We start from the raw sequence: 23,462 nt of genomic DNA on the forward strand, positions 1-23,462 counted from the left end.
TTTATGAACATGTTTCTGACATCCAAAAAATGTATACTGCTTTACTGAAACATCTGGGAGAGTACCCCGATCATCATTTTTTATTTTTTGCAATGGAACCAGTTGTAAAAAATCCTAGGGGGGACCATGGGCCAACCTAACTGAGGAAAAAGAACTTAGTTGGTAGCTTAGGCTCAATGCCACGGGCCCCCATGGACTGAATGACAACATTTTGATTGACAGCATGTTGAAGTTAAAATCATATCTGGTGTAAAATAGTTTTTATATTGGATGATATCCAGTGCCACTTATAATGTTTTGGTTATGAGAGCACTGTTTTTATTTTATTTTCATGTTTTCATTTAAATATCTTGAGTTATGGTTTAGTCAGTTTTAATGACTTTTAATTTTTTTTAATAATTAAGTGAGAATGTTTATTGGCTGGATACAGTCATGTGTAGTTTTTAGGAAGGGTATTTAAATTTTTAAGCACTGTGTCTTTGTAATTCTGAAGAAGTTTATTACAAAAGCGCTTAATCAATAAAACTTGGCACTGTGATTTGATATTGTGGCTGCTTTGCTTTTGGACTGGGTTTAGTGCCTGTGTGGTTATGTCTGGTTTGTGTTCAAAACAGACTAACCATTGGTAAATCCAGTATTGCCCAGACTTCATTTTGTGAGCAAGTTGAATGCCCACGTTAGTGATCATAATCAGTTACCAAATGCGATTGTTCTTCCAAACAGCGGTACTAGAGATCAAAATATTAGGCCATGAGTGGTTCAAACTTATACACATTTGGGGTGGGTAAAGGGGGAATTCGAAATCCATAAAAATAAGTATTGTTAGTGCTTCCCTAACAAGTAGTGTTGTTTTGAAGAAACTGTGTGCTTTGGGTAATATATTTACTGAAACATCATTTGTGATGGATCTAGGTCATAAGATCGACAGCCCATATGACTGAAACTCATTTCGTCGACAGCTCATTTGGCTGACAAAAAGTATAGGTGGGGGGCTTCGTCCCCCACACCCTCCCAATGTGGGGGGCTGTGCCCCCCACACACACCCAACTATATATAACAACTCCACAGTCGCACAACAGTGGGGAGGGGGGCAAATCCCAGGTTTTTGCCTTGAATACTTTTTGTCAGCCAAATGAGCTGTCGACCAAATGAGTTTCAGTCATATGAGCTGTCGATCTTATGACCTAGACCCTTTGTGATATATCTGAATAGAGAATGTAAGTCATATAATAAGGAGAATTCTGGCCTATATTATATAAGCAAATGGACTAAATTGCGAACACTATATAATCGACCCACAATCCCCAAAAACCCAAAATTTTGAACACACGGATCAGCAATTTTTTCTGTAAAAAACAAAAAAAAAAATCCAAACACAAAATTAAGTGGGGGGCTTCACCCCACACACCCCCTACTTAAATATATCAACTCTGAGATCGTACCACAGTTGAGGAAATGGCAAAGTCCCGAAAATGTTCCAGTGATTTTTTTTTCCCTAGGAAAAAAAAATCGCTGTTCCATGCTTTCCGTATTTTGCCATTTCGTGTAATTCAGTGCATTTGCTAATATAATAGAGACCCAGAGAATTCATCTTAAAGATTTTGGTTGAAATATAACTATCCTGATTTTTGAAAACAGACATAGAAAACAAAAATGTCCCTCTTCCTCACACTCATGTATACATTTTTAACAGATACATGGTTTAGACACATATAGATACATACATACACACACACACACACATATATATATATATATATATATTATATATATACATATATATATATACATATATATATATATATATATATATATATATATATATATATACATATATAAATGTATGTGTGTGTGTGTGTGTTTGTATACACACATATGTGCATTTCTCTCTGAAGTAAATGTCTCTGGATTCCTGGATTCAGTCCAGCTTAGGGCTGGGTTACCTGTTTCTAATATTTGTGGCATTCAACAGCATCAGTTTTGTAAGACCTTCATTCTGCCCCAGGGTATATCTGATGGTTCAATAGTTCAGTCATACATTTAAATACTGAGGTTCAAATTTTGAATCCAGAGTAAACTTGTAATGCTATGACATTTTCTACAGTATGTCAGGTTGAAGTACACATTTCTGGAAGGACTGGTTTTTTAAATGCATTTGAAACACCACTTCAGCAATTAATAAAATAGCTTGAAATGAGAACAATAAACTTTAAGGAAATGTTAAAATATTTCATTATCAAAAAGCATAGAAAACTCTGAAATCTAAAAGGCACTTTGCTTAGCTTTTGCTTCCTGGACAAGAATTTTTATGAGGTCAAACTGCCAATTCTCTACAGTCATTTATGACTTCTTCAAATTAAACTGTCACTATATATGCTACTAATTTGATACGTTCACTTTCACAGAGAAAAAATTCTTCTATGTTTACTTCATATGTCTTGTGGTACTTGTCACTTAAACAGTGAAAATCTGCCACTTTGTTCATTATTAAAATATTCTAGAAAGTTGTTTATACAACATATTAGACCACAGTTGTATGGTGACTGGTACAACCAGTGCTGCCCACTGATACTTATTTCCTGCTGGTCAGTCATACTAAATGGTTAGTAGGCGGCTGTAGCCTACAAGCACACATTATATGTATGTCATTTGTCAATGTGACATCTGCTATAGCCATTGTATCATTTTAACTAGTCATCTTCTTTAGTCATTTATTAATTGAGCATCTTACATGACAGAAGTAGTGAAACTGTTCTTAAAAGACAGGGGGAAAGTTACAAAACCTGAGCATCCCTTTCTTTCTTCTAATTGAAGCAGCCTCAGTCAGACCACCGATAAATAAATATAACATTTGTATTCGCAAATGCAGACTTTTATACAAAGTGTTAAATTCACTAACAGTCATACTGAAGTTTAACTTTAAAAACATTCTTTTTATCACTTCATTGTAAGGGGGCCTTCTAATGCACTTACCCGGCATCACTGCTGTTTCCACACACCAGGGGGTCTTTTGCATCTTCTAACGTGTAATAATTTTCTAAATAAGAAAGAGATAAAAAGAAAAGAAAAGAAAAGAATTACATTTTTTTCTTTGAACAATAATGGCACTCTGCTAAAGATGCATTCATTCTCCATATCAGAACTTATTTTAAATTCCAGTTGTATAGCCCACCATGCTATATTTGCTTATTTTAATAGATTTACTTCCTAAGAAGAGTGCATAGATAGATAAATAGATATCTAAGTCATACGTAGGCAATATTTCACTATGAACCACAGGAGATCTGTGTACATCTTTGGGAACACATTCTGTATAATGAAATAACAACGTAAAACAAGCATTATAAAATGCATTTGTGTGAAGTGCATCTTATAATCTATGAGCCAGCCATGATGCAATTGTCAGTAAAATTCAGTAAAAACATATCAAAAATCACGCCCTGCCCATCAAGGTAATTGTGCTATTTTGCTGATAAGTACTCTGATTACAAACAGTTTACTAAGTAATCTATGAATGCCATTTACCGTAACTGAATTGTATCATGGGTTTAATTAAAAAGAATGCAGTGCAGAGCTCAGTGTTGGGCTGTGCCAAGATTCTTGGCTAAATCTTAACAAGTTTAGAAAGTGATACAGATGGCAGTCATCAGTGCCCTCCTGAATAAATAATGCAGCCACAGCTCTGCTCATAGCTTCAGTCTTGGCACTTACCTGGTAAGCAAATTTGATGTAATGCAATTAACTGAATGCAAAAGATATATTGCAGAATTCACTCTAGCTGCAGAAGGTACCAACAGCAATACCTCTATGTTATTAAAACAGAGCTAATTGCAAAAGACATCAGATGCCCACCACTAATACTGACATGTAGTGCTAACCCACAGATAAAGTTGTCCTATTACTCTGCAGATATTTCTGAGTTGCTCACTGGCCTTTTTAGTAGCAGTGGTGAGTACAAGATGCCTATGTTTATTACCAAGGTATTCTTGAATCATAACAGCCATCTTTAGTTACAACCACACTGTCAGGCAGGTACAGAATTTGAGAAGCCTCACTCCAAATCATGGCATATTAAAGGATGTGCAATGCCCATTGATATATCTGCTTTGGTGAGGTGCTTACTCATCTTTCAAAGAGGTTCGGTACCACCAATACTTTCCATATATTTGTACCAAGGGCATTTCTAAATACGGATCATTTTAAAAGGAAATTATGTTTCTTCAGACATTTCGAAGCATTTCTGGATGCATACCACAGCATCAGTCTTCTGTTGCTAAGTTTATACTCTAATGTTGGTATTGGGAAGGAACACAAGTAACTGATGTGGGGATGTACCCTCCGTCCCACTGCTGACATCTTAACTGAATAATAGAACACAAGTAACTGATGTGGGGATGTACCCTCCGTCCCACTGCTGACATCTTAACTGAATAATAGAACACAAGTAACTGATGTGGGGATGTACCACTGCTGACATCTTAACTGAATAATAGAACACAAGTAACTGATGTGGGGATGTACCCTCCATCCCACTGCTGACATCTTAACTGAATAATAAGTCACTGGTTCTGCTGGAGCCACTAATGTCTAAATTTAAAATATGCTATCAAATATGTAGGGTTATAAGTGCAGCATATATTTCAAGTCATTTACAAAACTCCTTCCACCATAACTGGACTTTGGTGTGTATATGATTTATGGTCAGTCCACTGCAGAGCTACTGAAAGGTAAATCCAATTTATAGTATATTACCATGATCTGCTTTAATACAAGGAGTTTCCCTTCTGAGGGATTATTGTGAATCACCACCACAAGTGGTTAGCTAATGCTGGAGTCATTAGTAGTTGGCATTTCCTAGGATACACAACAGTAACAGGAACACATTCAATTCTGTCAATGTATTTTAAGCCTCAGAGTCATGTAGTTATTGGTAAATAACTACTGTACATAACAAAAGATGCTTTTTCTTGTGGTTTTAAATAACTGACTAACAGCTATCACACAGGATAGAATTGTCCAAAATAAGTAAATTGTGAAACACTAAAATTTTGTTTTGTTGCATTCTATATTTTCTGGTTTAGTGATCTGACATCAGATCTCCTTTGCCTACATGAACATATCCATTTCAGTGATATACTACAAAATAAAAATAACTGTGTAATGCCATAAAAGAATGTTACCTTATCTTCTACCTACTCACATTATACAGTTTACAACTGTAAAAGGTATTTTATGTAAACACCATGAAAGAAAGGTTTGCCTTTATATAGCCATCTCAGTTTGCATATGTGAATAATCTGTTTTGTGGAAACCTACTTACAATACTACCCATAATCAGATGACTGACTCCATAACATCTCCTCATAGATACATAAAAATCACATTACAGGATTCATAAGATATATAATGTAAATGCATGCTTTTGATACTTGGAAGAGCAGAATGCCTTCTCCTCTAACAACACTCTTGCTAATGGGTACATATTCTAGTACAGAAAATCAGCTTGGGGAATGCACTTATAGGTTCACCGATTTGGTGAGCATGTTTAAGAAATACTACCATTACAAAAGCGGGGGAAGCATTGTCCCATATGGGAAATTATGGATACATAATTAAGTCCTGTTGGCCTCACAGAAGCTTGATAGCAAATGTGCATCAGCAAACTAAATGCTGCAATCTGTGAAGCATCAGTACATGAGCTTTAAGATAAGGAATATAAAGAACTGTGAATGTGACAAATATAAAAATGACATAACCACTGATAATGTAGGAGATAGGGGAATGTGTCTGGTCTAGAAGGCAAAGAATGCATTGTAGAACAAAACCAAGGAGAAGGTCAAAGACAGAAATGGCATGAGCATAAATAAAAGAGCATTGGTTTCAAACTCTGTAATGTGAGAAGGTATAAGATAAGGTAAAAGAAACTTTAAAGATAATTTTGTTTTATCACTATGAGAATTTGGATTCAGAGCTCAGGGTTTGTTGAGTTTCTAGACTAACACAAAAAATTTAAAGGTGCTCAAATAAAAGCAAGAATTAAAATAAGAGGAAAAAGGCCTTGGCTAAAATAAAATAAGACATAGGTTGTGGAACACACAAGGATACAGTTACATCAAAGTTATTTTTATATTAATAGCATTGATGGTATTTAGAGGTTTGATAACAAATGGATATTGCCAGTAGTAAATAGTTTGAAGTAGGTTTCTTTTAAGAGAATAGCATGTTAGTTAATCCTGTGGACATAAGTAAAATGTTTTAGCTTTAAGTTTATGGAGAATCACACTTGTCACTTTGAAATGAATGTGAACAATTGGAAGTAGAGCACTATTGAAGCATGAAAACTGATTTTTTAAGAACATGACAACCATGGAAAAAGAAGGATGTCTGCAAAGTAGTTTTCCAAAATGGCATGACAACATATATGTATAGATCTTTCACTGTTTGACATGAAAACAGTCACAAAAGGTCAATAATTATTTGTTAATGTCAGTTTTGCAACTAAGATATTTAGACTATGAATAAAAAGGTATAGATAAGATTTGTTTTAATAAAGATCATAATGATCTCATGTGTAAAGTAGTTTTGTATAGGGTATAAAAATATGTATAAAAATAAAAAATGTAGTGGTTTAATACTGGGAGATTGTCCTTAGAAGTTAGAGACAAATATGTTTTATATAAATTCTGCTTAATGAATGAATATTTTAGCAGAGACAGATAACATAAAAAATAACTAACAGCAATGTTGTTGGATATAAGGTAAGAGGGAAAAGAACTAAACAAAGACATAAGATGACATCAGCAATAGCGCTGAGTGGAAAAACGTTACAACTGCATTCTAGGGCACAATTACTTTAATGAGTAACATTGCTGACATAATGGTACAGACAAATAACTGTGTCACATAAAATGTAAAATATGCAGAGTGGTTATAACATATATAGGAAATGGATGGTATCTTTCGAAGATCATAAAACAAGAGAATAAAAGGTGAAAATTATCTTAAAAGGAAAGGGCCAATGATGTTAGCAGTATAACAATCGGCAGAGACTAAATTACTTTGCAAATCTTAATGGTAATTATTTTTTTTTTGTTTATAAGGGTTATGGCTATCAAAAAGATGATATGCATGCCCAGAAATGAGGGAACTTAGGGAAGATGTAAAACAATAATTGAATAAGGTGAGACTGGCTAAAACTGTAGGGTTGACACAAACCAGTATGAATATTACTGAGAAAAAAACACGGGATCTAAAGATTTTTCACATAATACTCAATGACTTGGTGACAGAACATAAAAGGAAAATAAGTCTGCCAGCGTACTTATTATATTCTGATATAAAAATTGGTCAAAACAACATTAAACACTTGGAGGTCATTCCCGATATTCTACTGTGATTATAAGTTGTCATCATTTTAATGAAGAGGAGCAGAAAAAGATTAGAGATAATAAAGTCTGCTAACCATTAATGCTATGAAAACAAAGAAAGTGGGAGGTAATGGACATAGCTAGATCTATTTTTTGTCAGTTAAAAGGGAGTACATGGTGAATATCTGTAGGTTCTGCCTCAAACTCCAGGATTTATGCTTCATTCCTGACCATCATCAAATGTATTTCTGAAGTTTGCATGTTTTCATCGTGTCTGTATGCTTTTTTTTTTTTTTTTGTGGTAGTCTGGCTTCGTTGTCATCATTATCATCGTCAGCCCCCCCTTTCCCATTTTTCTATATAGCTGGAGTATCACATCAACATTAATAGATGTGACCGTATCACCTAAAGCCAATGTTTACACTGCTGAGTGGCTAGTAAACATCCAGGTTGAAGGGTTTATTTTAAATCATCTATATGTATTGCATTTTCTCTTGTACTCATGGCGCGTGTCATGGCTGGAAAGAGTCAAATATAGATCATGTCACTTAACTGGCTAACAACTGATAAAGTGACAAAGCAGTGCAGGGAGAAGAGTGTAGATGATTTAAGATAGTAAAAAGTATGAAACAATATCCTCTCAGGCCCATCATTATGTCTGGTGGCTTAGGCTCCATTTCTAAACCCTACAATAAGAGACCAGAATATATAATATATATAGTTTGCAGATTACAGGTGTCATGCTATTTTGTAGAGTTAGAAATGCTGAAAAAGAATATATTATTTTTATTTAATTATTTTACATTTGTTTACCGGGAGAGTCCAACTGGGCATGAAACCCTTTTTCAGTGGAGGCTCGGGGAGAAAAGCTCCATTGTTAGTAGACTATTATGTTAGTAGAAAGAAAATCGTATAATACAATAAAGAAAAAAAATAGTAACAGACATTCATAATGGTAAAAAGACTAAAACAGAATAAATTGGTCAAGTGGGAGACAAGACCAATAATCTTATATAACAATGCTTCTAGAAGACAGTTCTTATAGTCGTAGCAGGTAGTGACATTGTATACAATGAGAGTGCAGCTACGATACTTAGTCTTATATACAGGTAACATAGGAAACTGAAGACTTAAAATCTGATAGATATTAACAGTGAAAAAGAAAAAAAAAACAACATAAGGTAGTCATATGACTTAGATTCAATGCTCATAACATATGCAATTAAAATTTTAAAATCAGCTAGTTCCATGGTTTGGGCTACCCATGCCCAGTACATGTACAAGTCCAAGATTTGGTTAGGTTGGTTTTAATGTAATGCTTGAAGTTTTTTAAGCTAGTTATAGTTCTAGTTTCAAGTGGTAAGGCAGGTATTACAGAAATAGAAGTTAATGGCAGAATTAGTAATAATTGAGAACAGTAAAGATTTAACGGTAAGAAAGGAGGAAGGAAGAATAGACCTTCATGACAGAAGGTACTGGGGTATGGTAGGAAGAAACTGAATTAGCCTAGTATAACTATGATAGGACATGGGAGCAGCCAATAGGATATGTTAAGTATTGGGGTATGATTAAACTAAATAAAGGAAGAAAACTGGAAATAGTCCAAAACAAATATTTCATTCCTTGAGTATGAGTTTTGTTCTTCTGATCAGGTTACATTTGAATCTATATCTATCCATATCTATCTATATATATCTATCCATATATATATATATATATATATATATATATATATATATATATATATATCCATGTTATAACAATATGGAGGTATTAGGTTGGATTAATTTAAGTGGAACATTCTATACAACCCTTTCAAAGATGAAGGATTGGATATGGTTGTGTATGCAGTAAATATGAAATGAATAACTTTAGTGTGAATCAACACTAGAATTAACTCCAGAAATGTACAGTATTCTTTTCCGTTATTTAAAAGTTGGTATTATAGAAATAAAACTGTCTACAACAATGAATAATATAATGAGGAATCTGAAGGGTAAAAGACAGAATAAAGGAAACAGCAAAAATGCTATGTGAAAGATGGTTTCCACACTTGCTGTAGGAAATTAACTGGTTAATATTTGTGGAGAAGATTATGAGGTAATGACATATAGCAGACAATGAAAGATCTGTAGGAGCAAATGATCTAATGAAAAGCAAACAATTGTACAGCATTTTCTGGCTGACTTTGAGTACACCATGAAGATCTGTAAATGGTGAGGAGAGAACGAATAGGCTGCTAACAGCACATAGAGTAAGGGGATTATTTACCCAGTGGTAATCAGCATAAATAGAAAGTGTTTCTTAAGTTATCAGTAGACTAATTAGTTTGATGCGCATGCAGATGTCATTTGGACTGTTACATAATGATGATGAACCAATGATGGCCCAGAATGAACTTAACTAATTGCTAAAATTCATAAACAAAAGTAATAAAGGAGTTATGAAAAAGAATATGCTGGTTGCACACAGAATGAACTGGACATTATGAGGTTCTAGATCGATACAACAGACAACTTTAGGGATTAATAAGTAATAAGGCAAACACAAACTGACATAGAATGAAAGCTCCTATATTTTATATGCATATTTATTAATGTGCTGAATAACAGAAGTTTATGAATATGTACATATGTGTACACAAATGAGCTAAAACCAAGAACAAGGTGTCCTGTGAAAATGTTTGGTTATGTTTACTAAATGAAATTTACCCCACAGGACACTGGTAGCTAGCTTTAGAATGGATGAAAAGATATGTAGAGTTCTTGCAAAGGAAACTACAGGGAAGCACCTTGATTTACAAAATGAATTTGTGAAAAATATGACAAGCTTAAGGAAGAAGTTACAGTTCTCAAGGGGGAATTAACTAGACTTATCGAATTATTGACCCCCAAAGAGGCTAATTTGGCTGTTTCTGCTGATTGCAGTGTACCTGTGTCTTCAACTCATTCTCCTGGCTGCCCTGGTAGCCAAAATCTATTTAGGCAGGGTGTGCAGTGTGCTGGTGACTCTAGAGGGTGCTGTGACATCATTGTGGAAGCTGACATTCATTTTGGTGGATTTCTGACTCACAGAGGCAACAATGGAGCTGTTTACCATGGTTCAGACCTGAATTCTATCAGCGTGGAAGTTTCTGTTATCAATGTAAGGTCTCTGAAGGCAGCTAAAGTTACTGATATGCTTTTTGACTCAGAAATGAGGTTTAATAACAATTTTTCATCCACACAAAGGGCTGAGGGCTGTAATATAGCTTCTAGCCTTAGAAGTGTTCAGCATGATGTCTGCGGTAAATTTGGCACTTTAGTTTCTAAAGTGTTTGACTTTCAATATATGACTGGTTCTGGTCACGCAAATTATGTAGCAGGGGAACATTCGAGACTTTGGTTCACTCAAGGACATGATTTTTTTTTTCTTTGAAAAGAGACTTTTTAAATATAAAAGTTTGCAAATGGAAATTGTGTATTTGAAACAATGTATTGATTTAAAAGTTATTCCACAATGCTTGAGAGTTTTTAAATTTCCCTTTGGCTTAATGTATGATGCCATTATGATTGTGTATTTCTTTGATAAATGGGGATGCAACTTCTAGAAAAAGCATTATTTTACAATGAACAGATGCAGGCAAAGATGGGTAAAGACTTAGAAGATTTAAACACCAATATTGTGAATGATTTGCTGTTTTCACAGTACAAGATTTTTATGAAAAAATTATTAACAGGGTAGAAAGGAAATGTAATGCATAGTTTTTAAAGAAAAAAAGGAAGTTAGAGAGGGATGTTAAACATTATCAAACTAAATCTGCTTACCCTACTAGTAGGTTAACTGTGGAGAAATTTGTTCATGGCTCTGATGTGCACAGTAATTCTGCTGGTAATGACAGGGAAATGGCTGATGATATGTATAATGACTACGCTGAAGTGTATAATGAAATGCATGAAGGTGGTTCACAGGCTTTTCAGCAACTAAGATGCTCAGAAAGGATATCAAACAGAAATCAGGAGAGGAAATGTACATACAGTCATGCAGTGCAAATTCAAAAGGGACATCCCAATTGGGGGAGGAGGAGGAACAGATATTAATTCTTGGAACTGAAAGTATTGTGCACATTTTTCAAGGCTTTAAGATTTATAATTACAAAGACAGGGCTATCACTAAAGATTTTTTTTTCAGTTTTTTTCTAAAGGATTTAAATTTGTTCCTTCCAAAATACCGGATGTTGCTGACTGTTTGTTAGATGTTCGGATGTACACTAGGAAGCTCAATTTCTGTCTCCTTTTTTCCCACAAATCAATTGGGGCCTACAACTGAGGCAAATGCACACAAAAATATTCGGAAGAAAAGTAGTTTGTTTAATCCACCACTCCATCCCCTTAGTAATGTTTTTGAGAAGGCAGTGAAAGAAGACATGTATGAATTATGAGCTCAGAATAGGAAGTTTTATGCCAGCTTAAGTTCTGATGAAAGAATTCTCATGAATTAACTGCAGGGGGACAAGGGACTGCATATCATGATCCCTGACAAGGGAGGTGGTATAGTAATATTCAGTTCAGAGGATTATTCCTACATTATAGAGAATATTTTATTTAGTGAAGAGAATTATGCACACATTTCTAAGAACCAAATAAATATTGTATATCAACATATTGATAATTATTTAATAGAATATGTCCTGGACAAACGTATTACTAATGACATCCTTAATTTTATTACTAATGCCTATCCTGAGGTGCCGGTTATATTCAGCATCCCAAAAATACACAAAAGCATCATTGAACCACCTTTTAGACCCACTGTTGCTGCCAGTGGCTCCAAAACACATAATCTGGCACTGTTTGTAGATAAAATGACTAAGCATGTAGTGGAGAGAGCAGCACATCTAGTTAAGGATTCCTGGGATTTTCTAGGACAGCTTAAACAAAATCTATGGGCAGCTGATTTGTTATTTTTAACCATTGATGTGAAAGATATTCTTTCCTGTATTTCTAAGCAAGAAGGACTAGAATTATTTGAAGAAACACTCTTTACATGTCCCACCTTGAATCACAATAAAGTAAACCTGGTGTGAGAAATTATGACACTTATTCTAGAGAATAATTTTTTTATTCTTTGAGGGCCAATATTTCCAACAAACAAGGGGAGTTGCCATGGGGGCTGCCTGTGCCCCTATATATGCAATATATGCAAATATAGTGCTATTAGGCTGGGAATTAAGATATGTATTCCACAAAGAATTTTGGAACAACATCCAGTTATAGTACAGGTTTTTGGATGACATCTTTATTTTGTGGAAGGGAAAAGTGGAAGATATCTCTGGCTTTATTAACCACCTGGAGAAAACTACCTCATTTTTGGAATTTACTTATAATTACAACACTAGATGTATACATTACTTGGACATGACAATTTCCCATACACCTACAGGTTTCAAATCTAATAAATTTCATGAGTATTTTTTGTAATTCTTATCTTTAACAATCAAAATATACTCCTCTTATTACCACTCATTAACTAATAACTAAGCCACAGATTATATTGAAACTAAGATTTATGAGTATGCATGTATAGAGCAAATACAGTCCCATATCACATATTTTACAAAACAGCATACAAAAAGAATCCGTATAAACATATTTAAACTGCAGTGGATGTGATAACTGATTATCATAAAGGTATTAATCAGCAAGGTGGGGATTTAAATTAATAATCTTAAATTTAACCCAGTTGAATTTACCGATAGAAGGTAAGTTGTGGTATTAAATTTACGATGGGATGTGCCCCTATGCACTCAATATTTTCAAACCACCTCAAACCTACCCATATAATATCATGGCAAGGAATTCATATTCAAGAAAAGGAAATTGTTTTTTATATTCAGTGGGAGTACCTGATGCTATGTGATATGTGCAATGGATTCTATGTTGGGAAAGCAAGAGGGCTTTGGAAAGCAAAATCTAAAAGCAATACAAGAAGGAATAAAATACAAGGACATTCCATTCCCTCATAAAAGAGAATATTTAAAGATTTTATATTAAAGGTTTTCACTTGTGTATTTTGAGGGAGGAACAAGATTTTGAAGAAATTTGATCACAAAGAAAAGAAGTAAAAAGGCAAGCTGGAAGAATTCTAATTTTAAAGGTTTATAAGCAGGTATAATGAATAATTCTTAATACTTCCAGAAAATGAATAATTGATTATAAAACTTTTTTAATTTTTTACATTCATTACTGTGCCATATTTTAACAACATATTAATATTATACTGAAAATATTTAATATATAATGAAAATATAGTTGGTATTTGTATATTTTGGCAAGAATAATTGACATTTCGTAGCCTTTGTATTTAATATTACTCATGTGACTCATAGGCTATTAGGTAATTGTAGCTGGCCCTAGGGCCCCTAAGCCCCTAGCCAAACCTTAATAGAACGGCTTTTTTTATTGCCCCAAAAATTGTTTTCCCGTGCCCCTGTGGTCCCCCAGGGGTGAAGTTCTTGATCCCCATTCTTTCTTCCCATTTTTTCATCAATCAAGATCTTGAAGAGTGCTAATGAGATAGAGAAGTTTGTTTGATATAGATAGTTGTTCCAGTCTATGGTAAGTCTCTGAGACAGGACAGCATCCCTGTTGTGTGGTCTGTTTTGATTAGGGTTAGTTTAGGTCCCGTGTAGGTGTAGTAGGTGGGATTTCTTTATGTGGAGCATATTGTCCAACAGTGGTTGGTTTTGACTTTGTATTGTATGTTAGGCAGCCTCTGACTATGCTATATGTGACAGAGTAAAGCTGGAGTTTTTAAATAGTGCATAGGGCACCTGTTTGAGATGAGTAATCGTGAGTGATTGATTTCTGTACTTCCAGTTGTTGTAGATAGTTAGATGAGGTACATACAAATTTTGCATAGCAGAATTTAGGTATAATGGTAAATGATGGATGAGTAGGAGAGAGGACCAGACCTCTTTTCCCTGATGAGAAACCTTTGTAATTGGGTGTGCCACATAGAGATATTTCCCCTGACTACTGATGTGATTGATTATCAGAGAGACTACTGACTCACACCCGTGTCCCAGGTCTCTTATCACACTTTAGCAAGCAAACTTCAAAGCTTCTATGTAGTAGTAGTTCATGGGTACAAAGTTTTACCAAAAGGGATGACAATGCACTTTTTGGCATTGAGCTTGAGGCCATGGCTGTACTGGTATGAAATGGTTCTTGAATTAGTGTGTTTATTCTGATGAAGTGTTATATGTGAAAGATGTGAAAGATAAATGCTGTGTTGTTTTACCGCAATAAATGAGTTCATAGCACATTTTTTGTTGTGTGTCTGTCTGTTGGTTCATGATTTTGTATTAAGCACTGCACCAGATATTTGGATTTTAACACTATGACAAGCATTTTAAAGTCACGAACAATGGACTGATATGTACTGTAATCTAATTTAATGGAAGACACAATAGATAAATTGTCCCATAATGAAGGTATTGAGACATAATTGTTAAACACTTAACTCACGTGTCATCAGTTTTAATTGGTTGAAGCTTCAACTGGATGAAATAAATGGGTCAAAGCTTCATAAAACCACTTAAAAAGCATTTTTGCAGGGGGCCATCTATGGCCACCCATGGCACTATCCAATTTGGATGATTGACCTCAAATAAAAAAGAAACAGTCCAAGTGTACACAGCAGGTCCACGCCAAAATAAAATTCTTCCTTTTATTTACCAGTAGATTAAGCGCTTTTGTCAGCTTATAGCTAAAGACTTCAGCAGAATCTACTCAAACATGCAGAACGGTAACTTAAATAGTTACAAACTACACCACCTGACCAATTAATCAATTATTTAAAAAGACATACTTTAAAAAATTAAACACAGTGCAATCCTTCAATGAACCCCCCCCCCTTTTTTATATAAAAATGTTCACAGTTAAATTTAAATCAAAATTAAATCAAAATTTGCAATAGCTCCCAGTGGTCCTACAGTGAAATGTGACACAAGAAGATGCTCTGGAACTTTCTGTAGAATGCCCACAGGAAACGGAGAACAAAGAATGTGCCCTCAGTTTAGAAGAAAATTATCTAAGAGAAGGGTTGCTTGATCTAATAGAGATGGAGAGACATATTAAAATTAATGAAAAAATAGACTACAGAAAGTCAATAAAACCCCAAAAGTTAGTAGTATGATAAAACAAATGAATACATTAATTAGGACTGCTCATAGAAATTCATGTGACATAACAGAAGTAAATAGGACATATTCCTGTGCAACTAAATTAATAACAGATAAAGCTTGCCACAAAAACACAAGGCAGCAAGGAAAAAGAAGGGGAAAATCAAATGCTTCATGAAAATATCAAATAGAGAAAACCGCAAAGCAAGTAAGATAAGAAATGTCACTGTTCGAGGAGTATAAAAGTGGGAACAGATCGACAAAAATACTGAGAAAGATGTGATAAAAACAATGCACAGTATTATAATGGATCAGGATTTATCATGCACTATTGCAAATAATAAACTAAAAAAATCGGCACAGACAGAAAAACTTAGAAGATATGCAAATAAACATAAAGAAAAAGTGAAAAAGTAAGCAACTTATTGATGACCTAAATAAGTTTTATAGTAAATTGGGAAAAGGCAAACGGAATTGAAACACCACCAAAAAAAGAAATAGATACATTTTGGAGAAATATCTATGAAGATCCTGTGGAACATAACAACGATGTTGAATGGATCGAATAAGTAAAGGAAAGAATAAGAGGTTCAAATGTACATGATATGAAATGGGACAAAGTAACAGCCAGAGAAATTGATAGAAAGTTAAAAAAGCTTCTAATTGGAAAACTCCAGGCCCAGATGCAGTACCTAACTTCTGGCTGAAGATTTAGCCATGAATAAGAACTATTTATATGTACACCCTGAACAGAGACCAGCCTGGCTATCAACAGGAAAAACAATACTCCTACTTAAGAGTGAACTTGCATGTTACTAAAAATTATTGAGCAATAACTTGCCTTCCGACAACTTATAAAACTATATACTGGAACTGATGCCGACAGAGTTTATAGTAATTTAGAAGAAAACTCAGTTACGGCAATAGAACAAAAAGGTAACAAAAGAAAGTCATATGGAACAAAGGATCATTTGTTGTTAAATAAAGTCATAATGGAGAACTGCAAAAAGGCGAAGAATTTAAGTATGGTATGAACAGACGACAAAAACAAGTATTCATGGATAAAATACTGCTTAAAACGTATAAGATACACCCTATACAGATCAGTTATATTACAACAACCATGAAACAGTGGCAAATCACTTTGTAGTTAAGCCATGATAAAGGACAAATTATTATTCCAGGAAGAAAAATTTAAAAAAATTCAATAAAAAGACTCTTTGTCACCATTGCACTTTTGTCTTGCCCTTAACCCATTAAGCTGCCTACTTAACAAATTAGGTCACGGCTACAATTTAGTTCCCACAAATCAACAAAGTGTAAAGACTTCTTATCTTCTTTTTGTGGATGATTTATAATTGTATAACTCATCAGATGAGGGACTGAAAGCACAACTGCAAGTTGTCAAAACTTTTTCAGATGATATAAGAATGTCATTTCATTTTGATAAATGTGCTAAAGCAACCTTTATAGCAGGAAAGCATCCAAGAAAACATTAGCCCGAGACATGAGCATGATATAAAAGAACTTGAGCAAGAGGGAGTGAATAAATATTTGGGAACTGATGAATGATCTACAACAAAACATGAACAAATGTGAATAAAACATAGTAAGGAATATTTTAGAAGACTAAAATTAATACTGAAAACAGTGTTGACATCTAAGAACAAAGCTCAAATTATAAGTCAATTTGATCTTCTTGTCCTAACTTACAGTTTTGGAGTGATTAACTGGCCCAATAAGGTGTTATATCGGTTGGACAGGAAAATAAGAAAAATGTTTCACGGTTATCAAATGATTTATAAAAAACAGTGTATACCAAGACTATATATTCCCCATTCTGAAGGCGATATGGGCCTCCTCAAAACTGACTACATGTACAGATCTTCAGTGGTAGGGCTGCATACATATCTACTGACCTCACAAGACTCAAATGTAGTGAAAGTTTTAAAACATGAGGAGAGTAAGTCTCAAATGACTTTCCTGCTTAGTTTAGTGGAAATATTGGTGTCAAGTAGGAATTGAAATCAAACCAGAAGTAGATAAAAATCAGGCAGCAGCTGAATGTGCCAAAAAACAAAATAAATAATATAAGGTGAAGGATCAGATGAGAAGGGAATAAATGTGGAAAATGCATAAATATAGTTGCATGTATAGAAAACTCAGACCTCCAAATATTGTTTATTTTGCAAGCTGCCAGGTCTGTCATGCCTTCTATATAGGCAAAACTAACAGACCACTGAAGGACAGGAATCTCGAACACTATAGGGATATTAGGAACCAGAAAGATAGAAATGTATTACATTAGTATTAGATGGGGTGATACATCTAATAAAACAGAAAGTGCTGAACAGAAATGGATCTTGCTCTTGAATGCAGTAAAACTCCCTGGTTTAAATGACGTCTCTAGCCTTAAACTATTCTTGAAGGTATGCCTGCTTAAACATTAAAGTTATTTTTAAACAAAGATTTTAAACTGAGATTTTATTTGTATTGTTTCCCTTGTATTTATAACAATTGTTGCATTGCTTGTGTGTGTGTGTGTACCTTTTAGTTAATTTATCAGATTTGCATATGACAGCTGATTGGTCTTGCTTTCTTTTTAAACTCATGTCTTTCTACTTGTTTATTAGTTGAAGAAGTGATCGTGTTATCGCAAAAGCGCTCACTTTTATCACTTTCCTTTATGTTCAATAAATAGAGTTTTTGCCTAGCCGTGTTGGTTTGGTACTTGTTTTTTACTTCAACTTTTCTACTATATTCCTGAATATGTAGTCATAAGCTAAGTGCACAAACTAACTGTTACTGAAGTAGAAAGCTCTCACAATTCTGCCTTTTTTGTTCCTATCCCTCACACAATTGCAGTGGGCTAAAAGAATTCAACTGTTGTTCCACAACCAGGGCACAACTATTAGTGTTCTTTCAAAACCTGAGATTTAGCACTCTAGTACAGGCTTTTCCAAGGAAGCTGAGGAATTTCATGAACATCTACACGTGTTCCCTTCTCTAAACATGAGGACTGCCACCCCAGTTTGTTACTCCAGCAGCAGTGACAATGCCTTCCATGCAGTACTAAGAGGGTAACTTAGACTTTGTGTCACATCTTTTCAGTAACTTCTACATCTCCAATGAGTTATCATCCATACCTGCTGCCTTACAACCTTAGCAGACCCTGAAATTCTCCACATCCCATTGTATAATCTGACTCAGGTCTTGCATTGCACTCTAGAGACAGTGAATGATTTGCCAGAACTCCTCTTAGGTCACTCAGTAATCTTTCTCCCTGACCATTAAATTTTCATCTCATCCATGGGCTTTAATTTCAGCAAAAGTTTCTCTGCTGGCTACACTCTGCTACAACAGGAAAACACACCAGAAGCCTTCCTTACAAGCTATCAACAGGAAAAACAATGCTCCTACTTAAGAGTGAACTTGCATGTTACTAAAAATTATTGAGCAATAACTTACCTTCCGACAACTTATAAAACTATATACTGGAACTGATGCCGACAGAGTTTATAGTAATTTAGAAGAAAACTCAGTTACAGCAATAGAACAAAAAGGTAACAAAAGAAAGTCATATGGAACAAAGGATCATTTGTTGTTAAATAAAGTCATAATGGAGAACTGCAAAAAGGCGAAGAATTTAAGTATGGTATGAACAGACGACAAAAACAAGTATTCATGGATAAAATACTGCTTAAAACGTATAAGATACACCCTATACAGATCAATTATATTACAACAACCATGAAACAGTGACAAATCACTTTGTAGTTAAGCCATGATAAAGGACAAATTATTATTCCAGGAAGAAAAATTTAAAAAAATTCAATAAAAAGACTCTTTGTCACCATTGCACTTTTGTCTTGCCCTTAACCCATTAAGCTGCCTACTTAACAAATTAGGTCACGGCTACAATTTAGTTCCCACCAATCAACAAAGTGTAAAGACTTCTTATCTTCTTTTTGTGGATGATTTATAATTGTATAACTCATCAGATGAGGGACTGAAAGCACAACTGCAAGTTGTCAAAACTTTTTCAGATGATATAAGAATGTCATTTCATCTTGATAAATGTGCTAAAGCAACCTTTATAGCAGGAAAGCATCCAAGAAAACATTAGCCCGAGACATGAGCATGATATAAAAGAACTTGAGCAAGAGGGAGTGAATAAATATTTGGGAATTGATGAATGATCTACAACAAAACATGAACAAATGTGAATAAAACATAGTAAGGAATATTTTAGAAGACTAAAATTAATACTGAAAACAGTGTTCACATCTAAGAACAAAGCTCAAATTATAAATCAATTTGATCTTCTTGTCCTAACTTACAGTTTTGGAGTGATTAACAGGAAAACAAGAAAAATGTTTCACGGTTATCAAATGATTTATAAAAAACAGTGTATACCAAGACTATATATTCCCCATTCTGAAGGCGATATGGGCCTCCTCAAAACTGACTACATGTACAGATCTTCAGTGGTAGGACTGCATACATATCTACTGACCTCACAAGACTCAAATGTAGTGAAAGTTTTAAAACATGAGGAGAGTAAGTCTCAAATGACTTGCCTGCTTAGTTTAGTGGAAATATTGGTGTCAAGTGGGAATTTAAATCAAACCAGAAGTAGATAAAAATCAGGCAGCAGCTGAATGTGCCAAAAAACAAAATAAATAATATAAGGTAAAGGATCAGATGAGAAGGCAATAAATGTGGAAAATGCATAAATATAGTTGCATATATAGAAAACTCAGACCTCCAAATATTGTTTATTTTGCAAGCTGCCAGGTCTGTCATGCCTTCTACATAGGCAAAACTAACAGACCACTGAAGGACAGGAATCTCGAACACTTTAGGGATATTAGGAACCAGAAAGATAGAAATGTATTACATTAGTATTAGATGGGGTGATACATCTAATAAAACAGAAAGTGCTGAACAGAAATGGATCTTGCTCTTGAATGCAGTGAAACTCCCTGGTTTAAATGACGTCTCTAGCCTTAAACCATTCTTGAAGGTATGCCTGCTTAAACATTGAAGTTATTTTTAAACAAAGATTTTAAACTGAGATTTTATTTGTATTGTTTCCCTTGTATTTATAACAATTGTTGCATTGCTTGTGTGTGTGTGTACCTTTTAGTTAATTTATCAGATATGCGTATGATAGCTGATTGGTCTTGCTTTCTTTGTAAACTCATGTCTTTCTACTTGTTTATTAGTTGAAGAAGTGATCGTGTTATCGCGAAAGCGCTCACTTTTATCACTTTCCTTTATGTTCAATAAATAAGAGTTTTTGCCTAGCCGTGTTGGTTTGGTACTTGTTTTTTACTTCAACTTTTCTACTATATTCCTGAATATGTAGTCATAAGCTAAGTGCACAAACTAACTGTTACTGAAGTAGAAAGCTCTCACAATTCTGCCTTTTTTGTTCCTATCCCTCACACAATTGCAGTGGGCTAAAAGAATTCAACTGTTATTCCACAACCAGGGCACAACTATTAGTGTTCTTTCAAAATCTGAGATTTAGCACTCTAGTACAGGCTTTTCCAAGGAAGCTGAGGAGTTTCATGAACATGTACACATGTTCCCTTCTCTAAACATGAGGACTGCCACCCCAGTTTGTTATTCCAGCAGCACTGACAATGCCTTCCATGCAGTACTAAGAGGGTAACTTAGACTTTGTGCCACATCTTTTCAGTGACTTCTACATCTCCAATGAGTTATCATCCATACCTGCTGCCTTACAACCTTAGCAGACCCTGAAATTCTCCACATCCCATGGTATAATCTGACTCAGGTCTTGCATTGCACTCTAGAGACAGTGAATGATTTGCCAGAACTCCTCTTAGGTCACTCAGTAATCTTTCTCCCTGACCATTAAATTTTCATCTCATGCATGGGCTTTAATTTCAGCAAAAGTTTCTCTGCTGGCTACACTCTGCTACAACAGGAAAACACACCAGAAGCCTTCCTTACAAGATAACTGACTTCATCTTGAGAGCTTCCCTTACTGCTTGTATTCACCACCAGCTCCCAAGATTTCCACAGTCACAGTCACCAGACACTCTCTGGCCACTTCAGTGACATATGTCTTCAACATTATCTATTTAGACTCAATGTCCCTTTTCTCACTCGGTACACAAACAAAGTCCTTTTGGAAGGTGAAATTATCTAACACAAAAGCCATGTCCAGAAATTTACAAGAGGGTCTAACTCTTTGAGTGTCCCAGGTCTCTAAGGTCAATGTCCTAACTAGCAAACCTGACACACAACCTAGTGATGACCAGCTGAAACTACCTCCATATCCTTCATTTGAATGTTATATATAGCCTCAAGTCTGATTGCATGGCTGTAAAGCCATTAATCTTGAGTCCAAGGTATTCTGCTAACAAGTACACTTAAGATCCTGAGTCTGTTCAGTCAAGGTGCTTGTTATGAGAAATCCTGGACTTGTACAGAAGTCCGGTAGCAATTTGGCACAGACAGATGTTATTAAAATATATTTTTGTATTTTGAAATAACAATTATGATTTGCTCTTCAGTTGTAGCCAGATTGCTACAGGTTTGAGAAAGAATATAAGAAGTTCAGTCTAGAGATGAAATTCTTGACATCTGCTTTGTGAACACATATAACACATGACATCTGGTTACTGCATAATACTGTGAAAACAATAGTAGATAGATAACAATATATATATATCTCTGTTATAAAAAAAAAAACCACTTACAAGGCAAAGCTCGAAAATGAAACTTTAATGGACAGACAAAAGAATAAGGCAAAATACGTAAACTCAATCAGATAAATCAAAAAAAAAACAAAACAAATTTAAATACTGTCCGCTTTGTGGATAAGTTAACTAATAAAACAATAATTGAATAATTAATTGAATAAAATCTGGATGCCTGCTGACCAATAATGACCAATAAAACATTTACTAAAAATATCGGCCTAAATATGCACAATAATAGGTGGATAAAATACATGTATAAATACATATATAAAAAATATAACACATATAGCATAGTCCTATACATATTTATACATATTATAGGTTTTCCAACGAAACGAGCATCCCCATAGTCATGTCAATTTAGTAAAAAACATATATATATAAAGCAGCAAGCTTCAGATGTGAAAAGGTGAAACCAGGAGACAAGTATAAAGTTAATATGATATTCAAATACTAAAGAGATGCATCCGGAAGTAGATATAATCACATAAACTGCATCCCACAAAATGCCCTAGTGATTCGGTTAAGATACTGCATAATACTGCTGCCTCACAGAAAGAGGTTCTTCAGGTCAATTCATGGCTGAGGTGCTTGCTGCACAATGTGTGCCTGTCCTGCCTGCATTCATACAGTTTGTCTTGGGGTACTTCTGTTTACACCCACTTCCCAAAGACATGCAGTAGACTGAATGGTGATATAAATTTTACACAGCGGTTACAATATGTGAATGCATCATGTGACAGATTAGAACCAGGACAACAGCAAGCTTCAATGCTTTGCAACTGATGGCTACTGAGAGAAGCTCTGGCATACCCACAGCCTTGCAAAAGATAATGTGAGCTAGTGTAAAATAGATGGAGGTCTGTTCTTGAGAAGAATGTTTTGATTTCCATGTCCCAAACAAATTAAGTTGGTTATGATTGGAGACTCAATCATAATCCTGAACATTATGTGTTTAAGATGGTTTACTATCATAATATTGAACATTATCTATATCTCAGTCGAATGATCTTATCATCGACCCATGTCCATGGAAAGTCACAATGCCGAATTCCGATATTGTCAAATTACATCCCAAATTTGATCTAGGAACAAGCGTCAACAGGGGTCAAGATAGGGGTGTGATTTGTACTTCGACAATATCTGAGTTCAACATTGTCACTGTTTGACCTCCGGACTTTGTGCAAATTG

General features: G+C 34.7%; 1 protein-coding gene across 4 annotated transcripts in view; it reads right to left on the reverse strand.

Annotated features, from left to right (window-relative positions):
* Positions 1–23,462, reverse strand: part of LOC122798203 (sodium channel protein type 4 subunit alpha-like) — a 2,607,519-nt gene that overhangs the window by 2,079,471 nt on the left and 504,586 nt on the right. For all 4 annotated transcript variants that reach the window (XM_044066954.1, XM_044066957.1, XM_044066953.1 and 1 more), the window contains exon 8: positions 2,974–3,037. In XM_044066954.1, coding sequence (XP_043922889.1) covers positions 2,974–3,037 — 64 coding nt within the window. The remainder of the gene's footprint in view (positions 1–2,973; positions 3,038–23,462) is intronic.

This window comes from Protopterus annectens, chromosome 3.part1 (genome assembly GCF_019279795.1).
Source record: "Protopterus annectens isolate FY-2018-M chromosome 3.part1, PAN1.0, whole genome shotgun sequence".
Lineage (NCBI taxonomy): Eukaryota > Metazoa > Chordata > Ceratodontiformes > Protopteridae > Protopterus > Protopterus annectens.